Source organism: Pleurodeles waltl, chromosome 1_2 (assembly GCF_031143425.1).
Source record: "Pleurodeles waltl isolate 20211129_DDA chromosome 1_2, aPleWal1.hap1.20221129, whole genome shotgun sequence".
Classification (NCBI taxonomy): Eukaryota; Metazoa; Chordata; class Amphibia; order Caudata; family Salamandridae; genus Pleurodeles; species Pleurodeles waltl.
The window spans coordinates 511,649,143-511,675,933 of record NC_090437.1 but is presented as its reverse complement, the minus strand read 5'-3'; the positions used below and the strand labels follow the sequence as shown (position 1 = coordinate 511,675,933).

General features: G+C 42.7%; 1 protein-coding gene across 1 annotated transcript in view; it reads left to right on the top strand.

Annotated features, from left to right (window-relative positions):
- The window catches only part of ZGRF1 (zinc finger GRF-type containing 1), a 554,924-nt gene that overhangs the window by 264,160 nt on the left and 263,973 nt on the right, over positions 1–26,791 (top strand). Inside the window, exon 15 of the mRNA XM_069241594.1 lies at positions 14,354–14,490. Within this exon, the coding sequence (XP_069097695.1) occupies positions 14,354–14,490 (137 nt within the window). The remainder of the gene's footprint in view (positions 1–14,353; positions 14,491–26,791) is intronic.

The following is a 26,791-nucleotide window of genomic DNA, read 5'->3' as shown; positions in this document are numbered from 1 at the left end:
ATCTGCATGCGCTGCCAAGAACAAGCAATGTCAGCACTTTTCTGCCCGTTGGAGTTTCCAAGGTGTCTCTTGCGTGGAGACTTGTTTTGCCTTGGGTGGAACAGGGGACTAACGCACTGCCTTTCTGCTGATACCACTCCTGCCTCTAGTTCTCCAGAAGATCAGGATCAATGGGGCCTAAGGTATCCTAAAGGCTGGGACTGGGCACAGAGAGTATGGTTTCTAGAACTCCTGGGCATGAGCACCAGGCTGTCCCGCCAAGAGGATCTGTTGCAGCAGTAGCTGGGCAGGGTTCTGCACCCAGGCCTTTGTAATCTCCACCTTCATACTTGGTGATTGAGCGGCGACAGCTGAACAACTTTGACCTCCTCCTGGAAGGGATTGATGTCATATTGGCTGCAAGGCATCTCTCAGCAAAACTGTATATGCCTTTCATAGGGGCAAATATGTGACCTGCTGCAGTAGGAGGCAGATTGACCCCTTCAGACAAAGTTATCTGATGCTTTGTTGTTTGTTTTTCCCTAGCCCAGCAAGACCTTACTTTGAGCACAGTTAAAGGGTACCTTTCAGCCTTTTTGAGGTTGCCAAATCATCCCCCTGTAAGTCTCCAGTTTTGTGATATTTGATAGGGTTCCAACATTTGTTTCCTCCCTCTCCCTTTGTCATGCTACAGTGTGACCTTAACTTGGTCTTCACATTTCTAATGTGCGCTTCTTTTGAGCTACTAGACAGCTGTTTCTTGCAGCTCCTCCATAACAACAGCACAGTGTGCAAGTGAGCTTCAAGATGTTTGTGTCAGCTCGACTTGAACTACCATCTCACCAAACAAATTGGGTTTGTGGACACGGGCATCTGTCTTGCCTAAAGTTGTGGTGCTGTTCCACATCGGTCAGAACTTGATGGCTTTCTAAGTTTAGCTCCACCCCATCTAAAGGAGGAGGAGAGACTTCATTGCTTACTCCTCAAGAGGACGGGCAGTTTTTATATAATCACACCAATGAACACTAGGTGGATGATCAGCTCTGTGGGGTTCTTTAGAGCGAAAAAAAGCAGGGCTGTGCAAAAGAGAGACATCTCTCACTGGATAGGGCGCAACATTAAATCTGCTAGGCATTGGCTGAAAGCAGCCTTTGGGTGGACTACATGCTCATTCTACCAGGGCCAAAGTCGCTACCACTGCATTAGCACACAGAACCCCTGTCCTCGATGTTTGCCACATGACTATGTGAGCGCACCTCCAAATGTTCACAAAGCACTATTGTTTAAACAGTCAGATTCGCCGTTGGGGGCATTTTACCCGCTCAGTCCTGCAGAACTTTTTGGGTTAAATACAATATACCCACCTCCAAATGGGTACTGGTATTCAAGAGACGAGGAATGAGCAGCTAGAAGTCTCTATTGGAAGACAAATTGCTTACCTTCAGTAAAACTCTTTCTGATTGAGACTCCTGGCCTGGTCAAGACATTGGTGGGTGGGTTACTCTTTCACAACGGTGACGGATAACCCGTCTGCTGAAATCTAAATCCCATTAAATCCTATGGGATTTAGATTTTGTCAGACGGGTTATCCGTCACCGTTCTGACAAAGTAACCCATCCGCCAATGTCTTGACCAGGCAGACAGGATATCCATCACCACTGTAACCTGTTGGCCAATATCTAAATCAGGCCCTCTGTCTAGCTGCAAATTCCTCACCAACTGTCCCATCCTCCACATTCAGTGGTTAGACTTTATCCATTATTAAGATCTAAAGTCTTGAGGTCTGTTCTTAAATTGGATGCCATCAAAGGTTCATTTGGATGTTGTGGCTCATTCATATATGCGGAAACATTTAAATTATCATCAGCTTTCCCTGTGGATACCTTTAGATTCAGTCAATAAACCAGGCTGAATTAATATGTGGAAAATCCCTAAAGAGATGTTACGTACAGTTTCTTATTTTGGAAGACGTGCTGCACCAGTGATTGAAATCTGGTTAGATTTTTTTGAAATTGTGTTGCATAAATGGTATACTGCATGCCAAAAGCTTCCTGGGGGCAAATTGTAGAAAAGTGCTTCAATGGAAATCATAGATCTAGTCTGGGACAGATGAGTCAATGTGACAGCCCATGTCATTTGATTTAGATTTTTTCTTTAAAAAAATTATGAAAGCTAAAGCATTGGGTACTTAGATGTGAGAAAGACACTGCAGAAGCTTAACCAGTACAGTAATTGTATTCTCTGGTCCTCAATCCTTGCTTGCTACTATTGTAGCAAATGTAGTGCTTGCATTTATGTTTTATAAATTAATCTAAAGTAAATGGTAACTAAGAAGTTTTTATCGCTTAATCTAAGTAACATTGGCTAATGGAGTTACAAAATAGTTGTGGCTGCACTTTAAAACTGAAAGTAAAGTATTGGACCTTTCAGGTAATTCAGAGGCAACACCTTCTTATTCTGACTAACCGCATGTTAAAGGGATCTAAAAAAGAGACTTTTCAGGCCTTGTGACTCTTGTGGGGAAAATAACATTGTTCTTTGAGGACCTCATAATGTATGCCTTTATTGCTTACATCCTAACCATAAACCTAAAGGGTGTAAGCATTGCAGAACCTTTTCTGCTAAAAACGTTAAAAGATCGTGAAGCCAGGCTACTGCTATGGCTTCAAAAGAAGAAGACTCATTCTGGAGACAAGGGGCAGAGTCACCAGGGAGGAAGCATAAAAATGAGGTCTTAACCTCCTATAATGAAGATTCAAAGAAAATAGTCTTGCAGCAAAGATTCTGTGATGGAAAAGTCTGTGAGTAAAGGAGTTTCTAGTCCACCTTCCTCTGACAAAAAAAGGCTTCCTCATCTTCATCAATGCTTTTAACTCCCTTTATGGAGCCCTCATTGCGAAAAATCAGTTTGTCAATGGATCCGTTGTTTATGGTCATTTAGTCAATGGCTGATGTGTCGACAGGGGGATCGTCGAAGGTGATGTCAACCACCTTACCAGTGACGACTTTGGCACCAGTAACACCGAGGACCAATTACACCTTCCTCTTTGTCTGAGAAACTGACGACGACCATTTCATCAATGAAGTTGTCGACAGCGATGCTGTCAACAGGGACTTTTATGTCAACGACAAGACCAACATAACACCCACATGTGGTTACAAAGAAGATAACTCTATCCTCGTAGTCAGCACCATCGATGTGCCCATCGACGGCAGAGAAGGAGACAGAATTCATTTCGGAGGAAAGGATTCCAGTTGCTTTACCCCCTTCTTCAGACATCTCCGAGTAAGGTGTCACCACTGCGTCATGTACGTCTCTTGGAGATGAAAGATTCTGGTGATAAGGGACCATTTAGGCCAGTTTATTGTCCCACAAAACTTAATGTCAAATGCCAGGACACTGATAATGACGAACCTGGAAAAGACACTTAAACATATTTCTTTCTACAAAAGAGGCAACAATTTGCCTCTAATTGTTATGATTCTTTCCAGGAACATTTCCCATGTGATGAGCCATATGAGGAACAACATAACTTGCATAAAGACACAATTTCTGTGCCCATTCCATTTCCTTAGCAATGGATTTACACCACATGTTGAATGAGAGGTTCCCTGAGGCAAATGCTCTGGTACAATACTCCACGGTGTTCTGACAATCCCGGTGCCATATTGCTTTCAGAAAGTTCAATGGGCCCACAAACAGAAAAGGAAAGGAGAATTTTACCTCTGATTAATATACAAGATGATTTTCTTTGGAAGAACAGCCGGAAGAAGGGGAAAACCATCAGAATCCATCAGGTACCGGTCAGGAGTTGGATGATTAATGTCACTCCTGTCTCATCACCTACACCATCATCTCCTAACACTCCTCAGGAGGACATAAGAGGTTTTCATGTGCTCTTCTTCATGGGCTTCTAAGTGTTTTGGCTTACCTTTGTCAGTAAACGAACAGAATATTTCCTTTACTATTTTAAGGATTCAGCTATAAAATCAATTTGATCAGTCAACATTGTGTATTACATTTAGAAGGAGGATTAAAGCTTATGAAAACTCCAGCTTCTGTCATTCCTCAACTAGATAAGAAGTAAAAAGTGCCAGAAAATTCACCTACATGTCTGATAGGTGATCCATGTCCTGATTCTGTGATGATGCAAGCAGTACAAAGGTGGTCCAGGAATCCTTCCGCCTGTGTACGGCTCCTCTGAACAAAGAAAGCCGAAGGCTGGATAACGTTGGTAAATGTTTCCCAGAAGTGGCAGAGACATCTATCAGGGCATCTAATGTAATGGCTATTTTAGGAAAGTATGACAGGTAGATGTGGTTAGACATGTCAGCTTTCCTAGAATTTTTACCGGAGGGTAAAAGAAAAGAAAAGCTAAGGAAATCCTTCAGAAAGGTGTGAGAGGTTCATCTGAAATCATAAACACAGCTATGAATCTGTCCCCAACAGTTTTCAGGCTGATGGCGGGTGCGGCAGTCCAACGCCAGCAAGGTTTACTAAAGACCATGGCCTTTCGTCCACAAGTGCATGTCAGAATATTAGATATGCCTTTGATGTTCAAAACCTCATTGGAAAACATGTTGATGATACCCTTCCACCTGTTAAAACAGGCACAGGTGCAGCATGTTCTCTGGGAAAGCTACAACAGCGTTGTTTCCAGCCATTTTGGGGAGGCAGAGAAAGAGGCCAATTTATGCCCAGGGCTTCTTTACAAGCTTATAGATGTCAGCCTTATTCCCAACAGGGATATAGTCCACAATATGCTTCACAACAGCAGTACAGAGCAACTTCAGCATCCACACATTCGCAACAGTCTGCTCATAGAGGACCTCTGGCTGGGGGAAAAGCCCACAGTGCCTCCAGACGTCAGTGACAGTTTGCAGGCTCTAGTCACCCAAGTCTCTGATCAGCAGCATCTAGGAAAACATCTTTCCAACTTTTTCAATCATTGGAAGAGCTTCTCTTCAGGCAAATGGATAGTTAGAGTCTGAAATTTGTACAAAAACATTCTAGTCATCCTCTTCGCAAGAGGGCTCATCATCATCTGACCCCTTTTAAACAAGGAAATTCAGTCACTTATTTCTAGTGGTGCAATAGAGGAAGTTCTGCTTATACATTGCAACAAACACTTCTACTCCAACTTCTTCCTCATCAAGAAAAGGTCCAGAAAATGGAGACAAGTTATGGATATGATGCTGCTGAACAAATACATAAAGAAACTGCCTTTGAGAATGCAGTCTTTACAGGAGGTTTTACAAGTGCTAAATACGGGCGATTGATTAAACGATGTCATTAGATCACCTGAATTCATACTTGCGTGTCCCCATACAGGTAAAACATTGAAAGTTCTTGAGGTTCGAGGTGGCAGGGTACCTTTACCAATTCAAAGTGCTTCCTTTTGGGCTGCGATCAGCTCCAAAGCTTCACAAAATTGATGGCCCCTGTGGCGGTGTTCTTGAGAAGAAACAGTCAACAGGTGTTCCCATACCAGGACAACTAGCGTATCAAAGGACTCACATTCTACTCAGCAAAAAGATCTACTGCCTGTCTTCAGCTATTCAAAACTTTAGGTCTAAAGTTTGACGTAGAAAAGTCATTCCTAACATCATCCATATATTCAGATTTCCAGGGAGCAATTCTGTAAATGAAACTTTACATCTATGGAAAGAATAAAACACATACAAGCAATAACAGCTTCCCTATCAGGAAAAAGGTTCACTTCTGTTCAGACATTCAAATCAATGTTGGGAATTATATCTTCTTGCATTTTGTTAATTCCAAATTGCCGTCTGCAGATAAGACCTTTTCAAAAACAATTGGATGTACAGTGGGTTCAAACCCAGGGAACTTTCGAAGACACAGCTATGAGACTAGCAATCGCATGGTGGGGAAGAATAGAAAATATCTCTTTTGCCCTGTCGTTCCTAACAGTGCATCCTCATGTCATAATCACAATGGACGCTTCCATGGAGGGTTGGGGTGATCACCTTTAAGACCTAGAAATTCACAGAAAATAGTCTTCTCAAGAGGCAAAGATGCACATCAATCTTATGGAGTTGAAGGCTGTTTTCCTTGGCCTTAGATCATTTCTTCCCAGGATAAGCATTTCCTCAGTCTGGGTTAGGACAGACAATACCACATTCCATCAAACAAGGAGGACCAGAATGGAAGATCTTGTCCGCACAAGCCCAACAAACTTGGGAATGGTTGCTTACTGACATTTCCTTACATGTTGAGCATGTCCCTGGAGTGGAGAACGAATGGGCAGATTTCCTCAGCAGAACTGCGAGACAGTGCCATAAATGGCAACTCTTTTATCAGCAGTTACACCAAATTTTAAACAGTGGGGAACCCCAAATTTAGATCTTTTTTCAACTCTTGAAAACAAAATATGCAAAATGTACACAAGCAGGTTTCCTCAGAAGAAATCTTGAGGAAACGCATTTCTTCTAGCCTGAACAGGAATGTTTGCTTACGCTTTTCCTCCTTTCCCTCTAATTCCCAAGGTTATTTGAAAAATGAAACAAGAACCGTGCCACCTCATTCTGGTAGCTCCAGCATGACCAAGGAAATATTGGTTCACAGAGCTTCTACTCCTATCAGAATGTCCACACATTCAGTTCAAACCTAAAGCAAACCTCATTTCCATGAACAAAGGCCAGATTGTTCACCCACAAATACAACCGCTGAACCTATCAACTTGGCTCCTGTTGGACCTGGCCCTTTTCTCAGGGCCTTCCCCAAAGTTTTTGCCTTCCTCCTCCTATTTGTTTCTGGCCCATTTTTTGACGTTAGGACTCTGAGCACTTTTTCACTGCTGATCAGTGCTAAAGTGCATGTGCTTTCCCTTCTAAACTTGGAATGATTGGCTTACATCTAATTGGCACATTTAATTTACCTGTAAGTCCCTTGTGCAGTGGTATCCTGATACCCAGGGCCTATAAATTAAATGCCACTAGTTGGCCTGCAGCGGAGCCCCACCCACAGAAGTAGCCTTTCAAACCTGTCTCAGGCTGCCACTGCAGGGCCTGTGTGCGCAGTTTACTGCCACAGGGACCTGGCATCTAAATTTACTTGTGGGGCCTGGAACTCCCCTTTTACTTACATATAAGTCACCCATAAGGTAGGCCCTTGCTAGCCCTAAGGGCAGGGTGCTGTGTATGTAAAAGGTAGGACATATATGTCTTTATGTACTACATGTCCTGGTAGTGACCAACAGCCTATCTAGTTTCTTACTACTGTGAGGACTGCCACTCTTTTAGGATTGTATTGGGAATGCCCTAACATATGTCTAAGTGATATCATCTGATCTATGAGGGGTTGCGTAGGCATGTTTGGTATGGTTGTAATGGTAGTGAGAAATGCTGCTTACTGATGTATGTGATTTTTTTATTACCATTATAGAAATGTCATTTTTAGAAAGTGAGCATTTCTCTGTGCTTATGACTCTGGTGTTTTGCAGCTTGCCTCCAATCCACGTCTGGGGCAGAGTGACAGCTGAGCTTTGTGCATACTTTTCAGACATCCTGTAGAAAGGGAGGGTGAAGGTGTCACCAGAGTGCATCTGCACATTAAATGGTCTTCCTGGGCTGGGAGAGGTAGAATGGTGCACACCTGCATTTGTAAAGGCTGTGCCCTGGCCTCACACAAAGGATTAATTTACCCCCTACAGATGTCTGTAGCCAGTGCTGGAGGAGAGAGGGAACATTCCTGGAACTCATTAGCACTGGTTGGAACCTCCTCTTCCCATTGTGTGGAGGCTGCGCAAAATGAGTATAGGTGCAGGGGGCTGTCCCTCACATTTTTAGAGAAGAACTGGGACCGAACCTCTGCCAGAGGAACTGCTGGACCGCACAAAGGAGTCATCTCGACTGCTTTTCTTTTGTTGGTCTGCAGGGTGGCCCAAAGGACTCATCTGGATTGCTTTTCAGGATGTTGCCCTGCTGCTAGCCTGCTTCTTACTCTGGACTGTTGAGGTTCTGTGGTGCTGCTAAAAGGAACCGCCATTGGTTGCCCTGGTGTGCTGGCCTGCTGTGAGCCTCCCACCAGTGCTCTCCCCGGGGACCAACACGGAATTAAAGGTGCCTTGTCACTGCCTAGTTCGCTGTGTGCACCTAGTACCCATCAGCCGCATATTGAGAGCTCTTCCTTTCTCTTTTTTTTTGGCCCTCCCCCTCCTCCTTTCTGCAAGAGCATTTTGGGTGGCAGTCCAGCGTGGCTTCTCCTGAGGGATGCTGCCATGCCGAAGACATGCTTGCCAGAGGAGCGCTGGCTCGGAGGAATCGAGCACGGTATAATTCACACTACTTCTACAGACCGCATTTGGAGTTTGAGGAAAAGAGCACCCGCGCGACATACCTGCAACAGCTGCCCTTGCCTCACCTGCATGTGAGGGGGAAGGGCTGACATATGTTGAGTGCCGGGAGCAGCCTCTGGATCTGCATCCACACAGAGGCGGAGGCCCATTGGGCCCACCATAGTTAGTATAATAGTAGCACATATAAACGCAGCGGCTTCGGATTGCTTGTAAGGTTTCTGGCATCTCAGGGACCTCTGAAACCCCGGGTTTCCCTGCCAAGAATTCTGAGGAGATACTCTGGGGGTGATGTATCCCAGGAAACACTTGGGTGGCAATTATGTGTTTTCCGCTGCATATTCACTGGTAGATGGCCTGGATTTTCCCGTTTGTTACTCCCATTATTCACATGTTTGGCTGAAGTAGGAGCGCAGGAGCTCTGGTGCTGGCCGTGGGGGACTTTCACCCAACCCATATCGTGTAAAGGAAGTGCAGTAGTGCTCTGGCCTTCGGATAGAAGGCACTTGGGGTGATTCCTGTGTATGTTGCCTTTTCCCATAGGATCATTCTCCTCATTATTCATGCTAGGGGTTCTTCTGGGATTGGTTATGTCATTCTGCTTTGCTGTGCAAACTGGCCTTTCAGGATCCGCACTACCTGCATTGGGAGGGATATTGTTATGTGACAGGGACAACATGGAAAGGTCCTCAGGATATGTGCATTTATGATGATGCCTTGGTATTAAGGATAATGTGTTTATCCTGACCTGTGCATTTTTGGTGATACTGATGACCTGTGTTGGGGAGAGTAATGTTCTACGCAATATGCCATAGGGAGATGTTTCCTTTTTTTGGGGTCTCCTGGGAATGTTTAATTTTATGTGCATTCATGCGGATGTCTAGGCAGTCCTGATAATATGTTTATTCTGACTTGTGCTTTTTGGTGATAATGACAACCTGACTACTACTTACTTTTGCAGAGTACAAGTAACCTATGTGATGTTCTGACAACTGCTTATGTAGCAGGGTATTACTGATACATGTTGTGTTTGGTCTAATGATATTTTATGCAATACAGTTTAATTTTATATAACTTGTTGTGTTTCCTTTGTGGTGTATTTATTGTGTCACGTGTGTTGTGTATTGTGCAAACTCCTTACACATGACCTCTGGGATAAGCCTGATTGCTCGTGTCAAGCTACGATGGGGGTGGGAAGGGGTTATCTTGGGTGTGTAACTCCCTCGCCCTGACTAGAGTGGTGGGTTTCTGCTTGGCGTAGGTGTATATCGTATTCAACCATAAACCCCATTTTTAACAGCTCCTCACAACCAAGAATTCAGGTCCTTGACTAAACCAAAGGAATGTAAGCCATTTTTGAGTAGTCTTGAGTGGATCCCATGAGTAAATCCTATAAAGGGAAATGGAAAGGTTTTGCTTTTGGTGTGCAAATAACAATCTACACCCTTTTACATCCTCTCTGGAACAGATACCACCTTACATGCTCCACCTGGTGAGGTCAGGTCTAGCGCATAATTCAATAAAAATTCATCTGGCAGCTATTTCAAGATTTCAGAGACAAAGAAGTGAAGCCTCTCTGTGTTCCAATAGACTAATCAAGCAATTCATTAAAGGTCTTTGCAGCGCATACTCTCCTTTAAAAAGTCCTCCTGTAACCTGGCAGTTAAATACAGTTCTGTCACAGCTAATGAAAAGTCTGTTTGAACCTATTCATGGAGCAGACACAATATGTATTGTGGAAAATGACCCTTCTCTTGGCCCTCACTTCAGCTATTCGAATAAGTGAAAAACAAGCTTTTATGGTTAATGAACCTTATTTGCAATTCAAAGATGACACAGTGATATTAAGAAGTAAATTCATTCAGAAAGTTCCAACTTTGTTTCAATTGACCGAGCCAATTGTGTTAATGAAATTCTTTAAAAACCCTTCATCACCAGCTGAAAAAGCCCTACATTCTCTGGATGTCAAACGATGTTTGAAATTTTATATAGAAAGAATAAGAAATTGTAGAAAATGCGATCAACTGCTAATATTGTTTGCCCCACCTCGAAAATGTTATGCTTCATCACAGAGCAATATAGTTCGATGGGTATCTGCAGCTATTGTCTTTTGCCACTGCAAAGCAAGAAGGCCATTGAACGCGAAGGTTAAGGCACATTCCACAAGAAAAGTGGCCATGTCTACTGCCATGTTTGCTGGAGTTTCTTTACTGGATATTTGCACAGCGGCAACGTGGACTAATGTCTGTACCTTCACCAGTCATTATTGTTTGGATTCTTGGTGGAAAGCTGATGCTGTGGTTGGACAAGCAGCATTACATCGCCTCTTTTAGTAAGGTGCAGAAGTTCTATGTCCTAGGTATCAAGTCATACAATATATTTAAAGTTTTATATTTGGAAAGAGAAATGCTAGTTTTATTTTGATGGTTGCTGTTTAAGCCAGAGTTATTCTTTACATCAGAGTGGTTTGCCATGCCCACTGCCTCTTTTTGTGCCCAGTACTGGTTACTAGTCTGATTCAAGCATGTGAATCTATGAAATATTCAATACTGGAGAAGAAAAAGTTACTTACCTGTACACTGTGGTTCTCCAGTATTGATACGTTTCATAGATTCACTTGTGACCTTCTCTCCTCCTCATTGGGACTTGCCACTCAGAATACCTCTTACATTCATTTCCTGTGCTTGAAATCTGAGGTATGTTGGCCCTACGCGGAAAGAGTGCTTCAGGATCTGTGTTTTGATTGGTTGCAATTTGGTTCTTATAAAACAATGTGAATTAGTTACCAATGTCACCTAGCTACTCTACAGCTTTCAAGGCTTATGTGTGCCACTGCTTGTTATTATTAACGTGGTACTCTCACCATTGCAACGGGGAAGATTCAAGCATGTGAATCTATGAAAGATATCAATATTGGAGAACCACAGTATACAGGTAAGTAACTTGTTTCTAACTTGTTTGTTCTACTACTAAACCAAGAAACCAGATAGTGAGGACTGGTTTCTGGTCTACTGAAGTTTTCTGTTTTGGTAAAATCTTTGCTGTATCAGATAGGGCAACTGGACTGGACGAATACAGTGCAGTTGGAATTACATTTTGCAATTCATTTATTCTTGCATGAGATGCTGTATGCCAATACATTTTTCCCCAAAGGCGTGTTCCTATTTTTGCTGCCCTGGCTCATCACCTCCCAACTTCTATTTGACTTGTGTTACATATTTGTGTTTTTTTAAATTTGAAATATGGAACACTGCTCCTGATTTTATACATACAGCACTTATGCATGTGTTTTCTCTGGGCACTTTGCTAATACTATTCTCCTCTAGATTGACTTATGTCAGGTAACTTGTATCAACAATTTTAATCCCTATTAAATCTGAAGTAAGAACAATAAAGACACCTTTATCTAACCACGCCAGCCTGCATGTCAAAAAGCAACTTCATAGTTCATTGCTTTGATGCTGCTAAAGCCAGTCCTACTTAAATAAAATGAAGGTTGTGATTAGCTGAAAAAAATACATGTAACCAGCAGTATCTTACATGATGAATCGAAAAGAGCTTCAATTAACTTATAATGTATAATAGGCATTCTTGCAATTTTTCCTGCATCACACAGTCTCTGTTTAAGATATATTAAGTGGATATTTCATATGTATAGCTACAGTTGTTTCTATATGAACAAGAGTTCATTGAATTTGCCAAGTAGGAGTGTTAGTATCTTATTTGATCTTTAAAAGAGCTTACCTGAGAAATTAGTTTAATCTTTAGATTGCAGATATTTTGTGAGGGGTAAGTATGTTCTCCTTTAGCTGCTGGTTGTGGTATTAGCAGGCGCGGGTTCTCCGTTTGGGTGGAGGAGCGCCGCCACTGCCAGCAGCAACCGCTGCACATCCTTCCACAAGGAAAGGATAATAAAGTCTGTTTTATTATCCTTTCCTTGTGAAAGGGGCGGGGCATTGGGGGTGACGAGCAGAGGGGAGTCTCGGGCTGGCCAAACACACATGCGCACAGGGATGAGAGAGCATGCACAGGCTCCCAGTCTGCCTGGGAGCGTCCTGGCTGGGCGCTCCCAGCTAATCCTGATGCTGATTGGCCACAGGGCAGGCTGGGAGCCTTTGCCTGCATAAGCCGCGCGGGAGCAAAGCAGGTAAGTGATTTGATTTAAAAAAAAAAACTAAACATATTATTAATTTTCTCCTGCACACCTACACCACCCACCCCGTACCCCCTGCCCCTACAAAGCCGCTCCTGGGTATTAGGTGTCGCTTTGTCTTGAGAAATGATTATGATGAGCGTGGCAGGGCTTTTTTGATAATGTTACATATAAATCGGGCCGCAATGCACTAACACTTAAGAATTTGTAGGGCCTAGAGAACGCGTATTACTGAACAATAATGATGACTAACAAAGTGTCCTAGATCACCATATTATTTTAGCAAACAGGTTGATATTAGTCACACTAACAAAAATAACAGACATGTGGCAGAGAGGAATCATCTGTCCTGCTGTCTAAGAAGCTATGTGTAAAACGTTGCAGGACAGTCTAGCTGCACATGAAACAGATTTTGGAAGGAAGAAATGGGCAAAGTTGGAAGTGTTTGCTTACCTTTTTGACATGTCTTACTGAGACACTGTTTGTTCTTTATCTGTTATTCTAGACCACAGCCATAAAAGGCCCTGTGCGCAAACACCAGGGTCTTAAAAAGAATTATTTTATTTATTGGCAGCCATAAGATGATGAGATATTTGTTCAGGAGTTCTTAGCAGCAATCAAGTGACTTCATTGTGTACCATCTGAAGAAGGTTTATTAAGGACGTGAATAGGTCTGCATTAAACATTTTTGCTTAATCCAGTTTTTATGGAATCAGTGCATGTACCTTTGTTTTCCTAGCATGAAGTGGAAGAAGGAACAGAAATTGCTTTAGAGCCCTTAGTAGCGCAAAACAGGATGCCATCACTGCAGAAATGTCAGTTTGAAATGTCAAATTTGACTCCCAAATACCTAGCTACCTCTCATGAATGCAAGGAGGAGGGATAGAGGTGAGGTGTTAAGATGAAAAGATATGGGCAAGTAATTCTCCCACCTTAAAGATGGAGAGGCCTCAAACAACAATATCTCAGTCTTATTGGGGTTGCATTGAAGGTTGATGGCCTGCATCCAGTCAAGGACTGAGCACAGAGTTTAAAGGGCTCCAATGAGTCCAAGGACTCTTTTTTTAAAAAAGAGGAACAGCTGTGATCAGCCTACGAAATATTTACCCAGAGTTCCGCCACCATGATGGCCATATAGATATTGAACAATGTAGGGCTCACAGATGAGCCTTACAGCACCCCAAGATTTGAGGGACTTGGTATCCAGTGAGAAGGGAGGTAACTAAACCGCTTGCTGTCTCTTATCTAAAAAGGAACAAGTCCACTCAGGCGCCTGACCTCCCATCCCTATATTTATAAGCCTTTGTAAAAGAATAGGATGAAAGATGGTGTCAAATGCAGCCAATAGATCTGATCATATCAAGTCTGCATTCTTTCTTTATCTAATGACCACTTGATAGACTCTAGTACTGCAAGCAGGGCTGGTTATGTGCTGTATCCCAGCCTGAAACCTGATTAAGAGGGGGTATAACAATCTATGCGTTTTAGGATATTCTGAGAGATAATCAGCTTTTCCAGCATTCTTGACTCCACCATCAGAAGTGAAAGTGGACGAAAAGGAGTAAGTTGGGTCTGATCTGCTTTAGGTTTTTTTTTATTAAACATTTATCCACTCACAATAATTATCTGTACTTCTATATACATACCTTTCGCAACATTTTAGCACTCAATATTCTGGCTGCAATATTATTGTAGTGCTATATTTAAAACTCAGTATTCTGGACCTCTACCTCTGGCAGTGGTGTTCACTGAGCTGTAACAGTGGCAACCTCTTTTTTTATGTTTTAAAGGAATTTACGAGATTGCTCAGAGAAAGCACTGTAGGCAGCCCTAACTATGCAAAAAGGAAAAATTAATATGCACCTTGCTGCTTTTATACCCTAATGCTCCTTGATTTTTATTTCAGAAAACCATTTGATTATCAAAGACAATTTGGAAAATTTAGAAAAAATATGAAGATCGACTCTGAAACTACAGAGCTGTCCAAAAGCAAACTATATCTCAAACTAAGCAAGAAGGAGAATGCCTCATTTTACAGCAAAGGTAAATAAATAATTCCGTCTGTGTGTTTCAGTACTTTTTTTTTTGCTGACAAATAGATGCACAAGAAGGTCCCACATGGAACACAAGCAATGCCACAATCTGCAATACAGTTTACTATAAACACCTGAAAAGAAATTCTTTATTCAATATCTGCTTATAGAAGAGGGGGACTTTAGATAGAAAAGGAGAAAGGTAGTAGTCCACATCACTGATAACTCTGAACTATTTTGTAACCTCTCAAATCACCCTCAACAGCCACTTAAAGGGAGGTTTTTGTGTTACACACTGAAACGATAACTGGTGACAGAACTCACTCTTAACATCAAGATCCTTGTCTATAGGAGCCTACCCACCTAGCTCAACTTGGGTAAAGACGTGCGGGTGTCCTTCTAACTGAAAGCACCTACATACTAATCTCCCAGGCTTTCGATTATTCTGGAGAAGGGAGAGAAATGTATTGGGTTACAGAATACTGTCTCCCTATTTATACACTTATCACAGAAGGGTGTACTATATCCATATCTGTTCATTTGCCATCGGACTGGACTCATTTTCAGAACCAGTGACCCTGCAGTGTTTTTTGTTGCACACCTTGTGGGTGTCATGCTTCATCATCGGGTCTCATCCTTGTCCCTATGTACCATTATGGGCTCAACTATTTTCCAGAAAGCACATATTGATCTCGACGCGGTCTACTAGTGAAAAGATAAGAATAATAATACCTAAAGATTACGCAAGTATCCCTTTATTTGGTATTGTAAAAAACATGATTTTTTAGTGTTTGCAGAGGATGAAGTATCCTTACACCCTAGCGTTCACTCAAATGGTGACTGAACGGGTATGGTTATAGGATACCCTTCAGTGATGGTTGTATGACAGAACCGCGCATGTCGGAACAACTCATGCCTTAACAATGTAGTCGGAATTACGACTGCATAGTTTCCATGCATGCCTTTACCATGCATGCCTTTACAACGAATTTGGTGGTAAAAGCATGCCTAGTAAAGGCATATGTGGAAATGGCTTGTGTGGTTTGTCATATAGCCCCCCCACCCGCCATGAGGACCAGAACTACCACCACCCCTAATAGCTAAAGTACCCTGATGCCCCCACCCGCCCTGAACCCTAAAACAAAAAAAAAAAAATCCCAACCCCCACCCGCCCTGAACCCTAAAAAAAAAAAAAAAAACTACTCAGACCCCTCTACCCCTGCCCCATAAAACTAAACTACCCCGACATCCCCCATCCGCCCTGAGCCCTGGAAAAAAAATAACTCTCCTGACCCCACCTCTAAAAACTAAACTACCCTGACCCCCCACCTGTCTTAGCCCTAAAAAAAAATACCCATACCCCCACACCCCTAAAAGCTAAACTACCCTGACATCCCCACCCACCCTGAGCCCTAAAACCTTCCCCCACTAATAAGTAAACTACCATGACCCCACAACTCACTGTAAGCCCTAAAAAAAAAAAAAAAATATCCCGACACCCCTACCCCTAAAAACTAAATTACCCCACCCGCCCTGAGCCCTACAAAACTACTACCTTGACCCCCTGCACCAAGAAATTAAACTACCCAGACACCCCCACCCCCTCAGCTCTAATCCATCCCACCGCTAAAAATTACCACGAACCCTGCCCCAACCCCACTTACCTCACCACATCCTCTCCTGATCCTTCCTCTTCTTCTCTCCTATCGGCCTTCCTTAAACCTTTCCCCACCCGTTTAAAAATAAACTGCCCTGCCCCCCCACCCTAAATTAAAAAAAAAATACCCAAACCCCCACTCCTGACCCTAAAAATAAAAAAAAATAAAAAAACCTGATCCCATCTCCTTTAACCCACCACAAGCCCTGCATCCACCCCTCACCCCTGTCCCAGCTCCACTTACCTTACTGCGTCCTCTCCCGAGATATTGGCCGTGGCTCCCAGTTATGTAACTTTTTTTTTGTTGTTTGTTTTTTTTAAAGGGTGAGGGGATGTAAGTGAGGGCTCTGGAGCACTTCCATTTTTCTCCCTGAAAATAATTGGGATGAAGCTGATAAAGGGCTTCTGAGACAGGTATGTCTTCTATAACACCCTCACAGGGCATTCCCACATGGGTTACTCAGGGCCAAAAATGCACATTTAAAAAACCTAACAAATTTGATTTATTTGCACTGTAATTCTTTATTTTTCATAATACCATACAGCTTTGTTGTAAATGTAACGTTTCCAGAATGGAGCCGTGCAGTAGTATGAAAGAGAAAGAATCGCAATGCAAATAAATCAAACTTGTTAGGTTTTTGAAGTGATATGATGTAAATTGTAAAACCCATAATGTTCCCTGCAAGCTTTTCTCTTTCATACTACCGTGCAGATTCATTAGCTGTACGGGAGTATGAAAGAGAAATACTCACAGTGGAAGCAGTGCTTAATTTGACACCCTGGTTTCCGGTGGAGGGCACCGGCACTTATTTTTGAAGGCCGGCACTTAGTTTTCTGCATCAGACATTTACAGCGATCAAAAGACACACATGGGAAGGACGAAGGAAGAGAAGGAGGGAAAAATCAGAAAGCTGAAAGAGTCAGCTGAAGGGGCAGGGAGAGGCTGTAAATGGATTAAAGGGGACCAAGATGGCTTTAGGATTACACTACCTCAGTATTCTGTGCTTGCACATTTAATTAGAGCAGCCACATATTTCAGAGGAGAGCTTTCAGCACTGGCACATTTTTATTTACAAATTAAGCACTGACTTGATGGGTTTTACAATTTACAACATAACATTGCACAAACCTAACATGTTATATTTTTTTTTGCACTGTAATTCTTTCTTTTTCATACTAACTACCGTGTGGCTCCATTCTAAATGTAACATGGCTTTAGAATAGAGCAGTGCAGTAGTATGAAAGAGAAAGAATCCCAGTGCAAATAAACCAAACTTGTTAGGTTTTTGCAATGTTACGATGTAAATTGTAAAACCCATCAAGTTTGAATTGTTTACTCTGTGCATCTTTCTCTTTCATACTACCGCGCGGCTTTGTTAGGTGTATGGTAGTAAGAAAGAGAAAGACTCGCAGTGGAAACACATCAAACTTCATGGGTTTTGCATTTTACAACGTAAGATTGAAGAAACCGAACAAGTTCGATTTATTTGCACAGTGATGCTTTCTTTTTCATGCTACTGCACAGCTCCGTTCCAAACGTAACATGGCTTTAGAATGGAGCCGTGCAGTAGTATGAAAGAGAAAGAATCACAGTGAAAAAAATCAAGCATGTTAGGGTTTTGCAATGTTACGCTGTGAATTGTAAAACCCATCAAGTTTGTTTTGTTTACACTGTGAGTCTTGCTTTCACTCAGTGGAAACATTTCCAATGTTCCCAAAGTATGCGCGGCACCCCAGGCGAGTTTTGACAGCACACCGGATGGGTAAAGGTCAAGTAAGAAAGGTTTTCCTAGGGCTTTTATTGTTCAGGGAAAGGTAAGGGTACAGGTTTATAAAATGTTTTTTTAGGGTTTATAGATGGATAAGGGTAGGGAGTGGTAAGGCTTTTAGAATTTTTTAGGGTGCAGGGAATAAGAGCATGGGGTAATAAGGTTTTTAAAGGGCTTTTAGGGTTTGCGTATGGGTATGAGGTAGGAATGGGTTTTTAGGGTTCAGGGATGGGTAAGGGTATGGGATAGTGAGGGTTTCAAGGTTTTTATTTTTATTTTTAGAATTCAGGGTTGGGTAAGAGTACTGTGTAGTAAAAGTCTTAAAGGGATGTTTAGGCTTCAGGGAGGGGGATGGGTACGGGGTAGTAAGGCTTTTAAAGAAATTTTTATGGTCCAGGGATGGGTAAATGTACATTTTAGTAAAGGTTGTAGGGGGTTCAGGGATCGTTAGGTGTACAGGATAATTAGGTTTTTAATAGGTTTTTTTTTAGGGCACGGAGTAGGGGATAGTAAGGGGATTTTAGGGTTCAGGTATGTGTACAGGCTAGGGAGAGTTTTAAAGTGTTTCTAAGGTTTAGGGATGGGCAAACATAAGGTATAGTAACAGATACATGTAAAATGTTTACAAAAAAGTAACTAACTTGTGCTTTTAAGTAACTATAACTCCTGCCCTCGCCATGAACTGCTAATTAATTCACATATTACATCACTCATGACATTTTCTATGGCATCATTGATATCACAGTAACATTTGCAATTAAATTATTGATGAGAAAACTGTGCATGGCAGGGGCACACGTTCTAGTTACTTGAGATAACTATAGCTGGCGAATTTCTGTGGTTTCTAGAGTTTAAAACGCTATGTTCTTACTGAACATTTAACCCAACTAGAACAATACTTTAACCTTTGTTTTTTTCAGTCTCTCTCTCTCATATGTGTATAGAGATAAATATACACACACACTATATATATCTATATATCTTCACCACCAAACAAACGGAAATGACGGGCGCTCTTTAAAGTTGTCTGGTTTATTCAGTTCCTCATACAGCTGCGTTTCGGCACTCTGGGGGTCATTATGACCCCGGTGGGTGGCGATAATGTGGCAGTACTACCGCCAACAGGCTGGCGGTATAATGTGGCGGATCCGCAACGGTAATACCGACGATACCACCAGGCTGCAAGCAGCGCTGCCCTGGGGATTACGAGTCTTGGAATGCCCGATAGGTGCTGCTGCACCCGACGCACCTCAACATTGTGGCCAGCTCGATTACAAGCCAGCTTCAATGTTGTGGTGACTTTTCTGCTGGGCCAGAGGACGGAAACGCTGTTTCCGACCGCTGGCCCAGTGGAAATGTTATAATACGCCGCCAAACATACTGCCAGCACTGGCGGTATGTTTGCGCTCGAGGCTTCAGCGGTCTTTTAAAAAGACTGCCAAAGTCGTAATGAGGGCCTCTGTCTTTATCAATGTAATCAAACTGTTCTCTAACACTGCCCCTTAAAAAAAATGTCATTATTCCCCGTAATATTCATAGACATAGAAAGTGCATTTCTAAAACACAAATTAAAGGCAAAACAGAAAAGCCACTATGTTACCCCCCTTGTTATCAGTCAGTACCACTGCAATTGTGTGGTAAAGGCCTTGCAGGGTATTACAACTTGTTTGTCTATACTTTTAATGCCTACGGGGTAAAGGCATGTGTGGTATTAACCGATATTCTTTAAATATGTTTCCTGTAACTTATTTTAGAAAATAAAAACATAATATAATTTCACTTACTATACTCTCCATGACTGGTCACACACTTAACAGTGAAACTTCTGACTTGTGCTTTAGAGATCCAGAAGCAGAGACCCGACTCATCAGCTACTTACACGCTCTACTTATGTATGCTATTTAGAAACGCTGATAACTTAAACAATTCTGAGAAAAATTGATACAGCAACAAAAAGGATTATATTTGAGTGGGAAGAAGATGACCTGCCTAATCTATCCACATTTTGCATCACTGCTTTAAAATTAGCAAAGTTATTTGTACTACGGCATTGAAGTACCAGCAGTATTCGAAGCCACAAACAGTAGCAGTCAGAAGTACAATTCACAATGTCAATAGAATGATTGATATCTATGCATTCAATCAGAAGTTAATAATTAGAAACATTATTTAATGTACTGCAACTGTATATTGGTTACAAAAATAATTAACATTACCAAAAGTATTTATGATGAACTAGAACTTTATTGAATCTTCTTTTGTTTTTAGATTTATGATTCATTTCCTCTTCGTTCTCCTGTAGACTGCTCTGAAAATGTAGACTTTATTTAAAATCAAATGAATAAAGTAAAAAAAAAAAAAGAAAATTGCTCTTTGCTTTTTCTAATTTGCTTTGTTATGTGTGGTTCGTCAATGAAATAACTATGTATTGAGACATGTTGTCGCTTACTGGATTGTAAAATATGTTACATTGGTAATGCCAGTACGTGTGGACACCTCTGCACAATTCAGTGAGCATTTCTGCTCTGCAGTGGATGTCAAAGCAGAATCTCAAAACAATCTAGGTAGAAGGTCTGGTGTATTCACAAAACAATAAAACAGCTTGGATATAACCTCTTTCTTAAGCAAGTCAAACTTTCCCACCATTGATAACAGGGGAATACACCATACTGTGTGCTAAGCAAATGTTTCATTACACTGTGGAATTCAGCTTGAGCGTGTGTCCTATAAATACCCAAGTAGTTACAGCCCTGTGCTGTCTAGCCGAGGTCGAATAAAAAACAAAACTTTATTTGCTCCTTTAGGTAGCATAAAAGTGCAATACACAAAATAATTCTAAAAAGCTAATCATCTGTTAATAACATACAAATTAATCTAAAAAATCACAAATGTCTTCCCAAATCGCTCCCCTCATGCATTTTAGAGCCCCCCACGAAGCTATGATTAAACATAAAATTAGCTAAAATGTATACAAATACAATAAAGTTACGTGCCATTAAACCATAAAAATCGGAAGACATTAAATCATTAAATTACAGCATTTCCCGCAGTTTAATATATTGCCAGATAACAATAGCTATCACATACCAGATCGTCGGGGCCTTCAATTTCTTTCAAATGGAAATGGCTGGTCTATATTGCCTAAAATTATACCCTTTTAAGAGGGTCACAATGAGATTTTTCCTCGGGATCACATAACACCGGCAGAAAAGGTAAAATGTCAATCAGATTTAGGGGACGTGCCATCACAGGGGCCTAGCTCCTTCAAAGTGCGACACCCACGAGGGAAGCCCAACATGAGGGGTACATAATTTAAGCGGAATCTCGTAAGCACAAAGCGGTGCTGCACGTTTTAGATGCCCAGCAAGTAAGGCTGAAGGCCCACAAACGAGGGAGACTGACTGTAAGCATACAGCAGCTTTATGTGTATGTAGCTCAGCTCTTACCCCCTCGCATGCCCCCAAAACACCTGATTCAGCTAGAATTTGCTAAAAGAAAGGCACACTTGTGGTGAGCTAAATAGCCTTGCGAGCCCTCTAGTTTCCAGGGACGATTTCACGTACGTAACCCAGGGTAGCTTAAGGGCTGCATCAAGAACTAAGCAGTCCTCTGGCACCTTTGTGTCAACTTGGCAGATTCCCGGCTCCGTTTTGAATGCCAGAGTAGACGAGGAGCAAGGTTTATTGTGTCATTAATAAGAGGGCAGCCCAGCTCATCATGACATACACTGCTAGAGCAGCTTCGCGGGACAGCCAACAGATTTTTCAAAAAGGCATCCTAGGCGCTCTGGATCTCATGGGTATCCCCCAGATCCCGACACCGTATGTTGCAATAGCCACAGGTTTGGTCGCATAAAACGTCAGCAGCTCATGGATAGGTTTTACACCTAGCTTTTTGCTGAAATTTGACAAACCTAAAGCTGACCTCTCCAACAGGACCGCTCCATTCGTTATCATCGGTTTCCAGGTGTTCTTGACGTCAAAGAGCATGCCAAGATAAGAAAAGCTCGGAGCAGCACTGACTCTGCAATTATTAAAGGCGAATAAGGTTTTTTTTCTTGGCCTTCTGCTGCAAATCATGGTAAATAGTTTATCTTTGTTCAGCCTTAAACCCGACTCAAGCAAGAAGATGGTATAATCCTTTATAAGGCCCTGCAGTGGGCGTCCAGTTATTGCCACAAGCACTGTGTCATCTGCATAAAGAAGGATAGGAAGGGGATGGGTATCAACACATAGGATGTCTCTAGCTTCCTTCAGTAGAGCTGCTTCTATTTTGTTGCTATACAGTGCAAACAGAAAAGAAGCCAGCACACATCCCTGCCTGACCCCGCATTCGATTTTAACTCTTTCGCTGCCAGGCCTTTTCCCCCTGAGGTGCCAAGCCTTTTTTTGGCTATTTGGGGCAGTCCGTGCTTAGGCTCTTTGTTCATATAAGCTACCCACGCCAAATTTACATCCTTTTTTTCTAGCATCCTAGGGATTTTCGAGGTACCCAGACTTTGTGACAAGAAATTAGCCAAAAGACAGCAAAAATGTCATTTTTAAAAAACCAAAAAAAAGGGAAAAAGACTGCAGAAGAAGGTTTGTGTTTTTTTCCCTGAAAATGACATTACCAAAGGGTTTGCAGTGCTAAAATCACCATCTTCCCAGCGTTCAGGAACAGGCAGACATGAATCTGTAAACCAAATGTTTCAACACAATTTTGGCATTTTACTGGGACACACCCCATTTTTACTATTTTTTGTGCTTTCAGCCTCCTTCCACTTAGTGACAGAAATGGGTGTGAAACCAATGCTGGATCCCAGTAAGCTAAACATTTCTGAAAAGTAGACAAAATTCTGAATTCAGCAAGGGGTAATTTGTGTAGATCCCACAAGTGTTTCCTACAGAAAATAACAGCTGAAATAAATACTGTTACGTCTACTGGACTCTTCTGGTTGCGGGGATATATAGGGCTTGTATGTTCATCAAGAACCCTAGGTATCCGGAGCCAATAAATGAGCTGCACCTTGCAGTGGGTTTTCATTCTGTACCGGGTATACAGCAATTAATTTTCTGAAATATAAAAAGTGAAAAATAGGTATCAAGAAAACCTTTGTATTTCCAAAATGGGCACAAATAAGGTGATGAGAAGCAGTGGTTATTTCCGGGGTGCCCATACTAGCATGTGAATTACACACTGTCTTACATATGGAAGAAAAAAATGTAGAGAAAGACAAGGGGCAGTAACACTTATTTTGCTATTCTGTGTTCCCCCAAGTCTCCCGATAAAAATGGTACCTCACTTTCGTGGGTAGGCCTAAGGAAACACAACAACAGGAAACACAACATGGACACATCACATTTTTACATTGAAATCTGACATGTTTTTTGCAAAGTGCCTAGCTGTGGATTTTGACCTCTAGCTCAGCCGGCACCTAGGGAAACCTAGCAAACCTGTGCATTTTTTAAAACTAGACACCTAGGGGAATCCACGATGTGGGGCTCTGACCAAGTTTTGTTACCCAGAATCCTTTGCAAACCTCAACATTTGGCCATAAAAACACTTTTCCCTCTCATTTTGGTGACAGAAAGTTCTGGAATCTGAGAGGAGCCACAAATTTCCTTCCACCCAGCATTCCCCCAAGACTCCCGATAAAAATGGTACCTCATTTGTATGGTTAGGCCTAGTGCTCGCGAAAGGAACTGCCCCAAAACACTATCTGGACACATCAAAAAATACAAAACTACCTGTTTTGTGGGGGCCATGGGGGGCACCTGCATTTTTGGTCCTGGGCTCAGCAGCCATCTAGGGAAAGCTACCAAACCCACGCATTTCTGAAAACTAGACACCTGAAGGAGTCCAGGGAGGTGTGACTTGCGTGGATCCTCCAATGTTTTCTTACCCAGAATCCTCAGCAAACCTTAAATTTAGCTTAAAAATCACTTTTTTCCCACATTTCTGTGTGGGATCACCGCACCCGTACAAATTTCCTACCACCCAATGTTCCCCTCAGTCTCACGGTAAAAATGATACCTCACTTGTGTAGGTGGGTCAAGTGCCTGTGACAAGGAAGAGCCAAAAACAGGTCGAAATTGAGGGGTAAACTGGTGTCTAGGGGTTTCCTGCCCCCACCTGGGGGCAGAGCGGCCTAATTATATTAGGCCGATCTGCCCCCGAGGGGCAGAAATGGCCTAAAAACTATTTGGCTCCCCAGGGAGAGACCCTTGCCTAAGGGGTCTCTCCCCACACACAAATGAAAAAAAAATTAAAACTTCCCTGGTGTCTAGGGGTTTTCAGCAACCAAATTATATTAGGCCGATCTGCCCCAAGGGGGACAGAAATGGGGCAAAAAATATTTTGCCCCCCGGGGAGTGGCCCTTGCCCAAGGGGCCGCTCCCCTCATGTCTATTTCACCTAAAAAGAAAAATTCCCTGGTGTCTAGTGGGCATTTCTGCTGCCCAATCGCATCGCGATCAGGCTGCAGAAATGCTTGCAGAGACATGAAAGGAAAGGCCTTTCTTTTCCTTTCATGCCTCTGCTGGCCCCCTCCTCCCGAGCAGAAGAGAAATGCTTTTGCATTTCTCTTCCGCATCGTGCTGGAAGCATGCTTCCAGCGCATGGGAGGTGACCTCTGATGAGGTCAGCACGCTCTTGCATGCTGATGTCATCAGACGTCACTGGGGGGGGGGGGGTCAGGGTTGGAATGGGAAGCGATTCTCCTTCTATCCCTGACCTTGGGGGGTGGCCCTCGGGGAACGCTAGCACTTCCCCAGAAGGCTGGTAATCGGACGTAATTGTTAAATCCATGGTGCCTGAGAGGCGCCGCCACGGACGTAACCATTACGCCTGTGGCCTGCAAGGGGTTAAAAGACTACATGCACTCACTCTCCCTGCCAAAGCACACACAAATGTTCGCTCCTGAATATAATTGCCTAGTAAAATTTATAATGGGGGCCTCGAGACCCATCTCCTTCATAATAGCCCAGAGCTTAGAGCGCACTACGCAATCAAATGCAGCAGACACGTCCATGAATGCCAAATAAATCGGGCACTTTTTAGCTAGGATGTGCTTGACAATTATAAGACTCAAGATCAATCCCTGGTCGACAGTACCCAACCCCTTTTTAAAACCATATTGCGTGTCAATTCAAAGATTAGTTTCATTGGCCCATTCCTCTAACCTGTGTAGCAGAGTCCTGCACATGACTTTAGCAGTTGAGTCAAATAGTGATATAGTTCTATAAATCTTAGGCTGATCCTTATCCCCCTTCTTGTGAATAGGGATGATGACTGACTGTTGCCATGTTTCTGGGGGCCATTCCTTCGCAACCGCATTAAAAATATTCACAAGGATCGGAGCCCATAAAGCCTGACGTTCTCTGAAAACATCTGCAGGAACCCCATTCGGACACAGGGCCTTACCACTACAGCATTCTCCTAAGGCCATCTGTACTGGGATCGATCAAAACTAAGGTGCTTATCATCGCCCTCAATCCTACTTGAGTCCTCCCTCCCAGGCTCCACTAGCCCACTTGCATAGACCTCTGAAAAGAAGTCTATCCATGCTGATTCCTGCATATGCACTTCTAAAGTGGGGGTCCTGGGGCTCTCTGAAACAGGGAGCTCTGAGTACTTTCCAAAAGGATGCACAGTCCTTGGACATACTTGCTTCACACAATTCCCCCCAAGCCCTATCTTGCAACTCTTGCTTCTAGCCACGCAAGCCTCTTTATAGGATCTGCGTGCGCTCTTTATGAGCTCCAGATCTTTCTGCTCAGCACGTAGGGCTTTGAAGTAGGTGTGCCCGAGTTTTGGTACACCTAGAATCAAACCATCCCTGAGCCTTGCAGCCACATGAACCAGATTGTCAGAAAAGAGCATTCCTGCTATTAGTTGTATTTCCCACAAAGGCCAGAATAACCAGTGCTGGGGGTGCTTCAGGGTTTAGACATAGTGAGAGCTCAGCATGGCTACTATTTAAAATCCCTTGTAGAAAATTAACTGTCCCATTTGAGAGAGTAGCCGTTCATCTTGGCTAACACTGGTTTGAATCCTACCCTGCGTCACAATTTACGGACCCACTCCAGCCTTTTTCTACAGGACAGACTGGCATGATCGCTGAATCCATAAAAGTCCACTTCAAAATCATCAAACAGCCTGTCGAGATACTCAAATGCTAAGATAAAATCAATAGTTGACTCGCCTACAGGCCCCCTGAAGGACGGGTTGAGGTGCCCTGATTGATCTAGCACCTCATTCAATATGCTCAAATCAAATTTGACCATGATATTATTAAGTGCATTTCCGTAATCATTATGTTAAAAAATGCAAAAGGGCTTCATTCACATCATTCACCACACCGCAACTGGTTTCCCTACCCACAGACAATGATGGACATTAAAGTCAGCAACTCTAAGTAACTTCAAGGCCTTAGGGTGAGTATCACTGAGGGAAGAAAATACTTCCTCAAGCTCCACAGCCACCCATTGGGCATTGCCCTCATAAGTTATAATAGTTTTTAATTAACAGATCCCAGTCACATGCCCTATCGCACACAAGGTAGTGGAAAAAGGGATTTATTACAGAATGTTGTGACCCTCCTATCTAGTAGCCCCCCTTTGGCTCTGCCTGCATTTGACAGAAGGGCTGGAGTATGACAGGAGCAGAACCCATCCAAATGATTGGGCTCGATCTTCCAGGTTTCCTGGAGGCAGATCACATGGAAGGCAGCAATTAGGGTTTTCCAACCTGGGTTATTTAACGTCCTCTTCAGGCCTGCAATGTTCCAGGACAGAACCCTAGGTGATTCACAGGCATGAGCATTCATCAGGGACAGCCCCACAGAACTAACAGAACACCCTCCCTTACATTCAGAGACCCGTATGTCCTGTTGAGGAGGGAGT